General features: G+C 57.8%; 1 protein-coding gene across 1 annotated transcript in view; it reads left to right on the top strand.

Annotated features, from left to right (window-relative positions):
• The window catches only part of CHLNCDRAFT_59198 (hypothetical protein), a gene marked incomplete at its 5' end in the record, with an annotated part of 7,174 nt that overhangs the window by 2,836 nt on the left and 3,516 nt on the right, over positions 1-822 (top strand). Inside the window, one exon of the mRNA XM_005843679.1 lies at positions 388-462. Coding sequence (XP_005843741.1) covers positions 388-462 — 75 coding nt within the window. The remainder of the gene's footprint in view (positions 1-387; positions 463-822) is intronic.

The following is an 822-nucleotide window of genomic DNA, read 5'->3' as shown; positions in this document are numbered from 1 at the left end:
TGCCTGCCCCCGCCTGTCGCTGCACGCTGCCCCCTGCATGCCTTGCTCCTGTGCCGCCCCCTGTACACTTCCCTCTCCCTGCCTGCCCCCATCCCTATCTATCAGCCGCTCTGTCTGTTTCCGCCCGTTGAAACGCCATGCAACCTCGCCCTTGCCCCTTCTACCCCTGCTCTGCCCGGGTGTCACTGTGTACCATACATCCTGTGCCTCTGTGGCCGCCGGCCCTGCTATTACGCCTTGCTGGCTCTTGGCCGCTGGCCCCGCTACTACTGCTTCGCTCCCGGACTCGGAGATAAGAGTCCGGCAGAACGGAGATAGGATAGGGGTTGAGATGCCTGCCCCCCTATCCTATCTCCATTCCTTCCACTATCCCCATATTCCTTCCAGTTGTTCTGCCCTTGTATCATGCACGCGAATTGGCGCTCAGCACAGGGCAGCGTAGGCCTGGGTGTAACCATACGGGTTAGTATGCTACGTTAGCAGAAGGCACAGAAGAATTTTGAGGGTGGTTACAACGCTTTGGGAGAGGGTTCGTACGGCATAGTAACCGCGGGCGGGGACGGTATAGTAACGGCGGCTTGGGGACAGCGCACGCGCCAATCGGGGTCACTCTAAGCCTGGAGGGAGTAGAAAAAATCCCCATACATGCTTCAGAGCTCCCAGGGTGCAATTGTCAATGGGAAACGCATCTAGCACCATAAACTGGAACATGCTGCCTGCATTTCATGCCGCCAGCGCCACTCTAACGCGCCGCTCTAACGCATACATATGGCATAGTATGGGTTAGCGGGGTTTGGGGTGGGTTACTGTTTTGTCTAACGG

The sequence above is a fragment of the Chlorella variabilis genome, assembly GCF_000147415.1.
Source record: "Chlorella variabilis unplaced genomic scaffold CHLNCscaffold_28, whole genome shotgun sequence".
In the NCBI taxonomy this organism is placed as follows: Eukaryota; Viridiplantae; Chlorophyta; class Trebouxiophyceae; order Chlorellales; family Chlorellaceae; genus Chlorella; species Chlorella variabilis.
The sequence above is the reverse complement of the archived record's forward strand: the minus strand, read 5'-3'. Positions and strand labels throughout refer to the sequence as shown.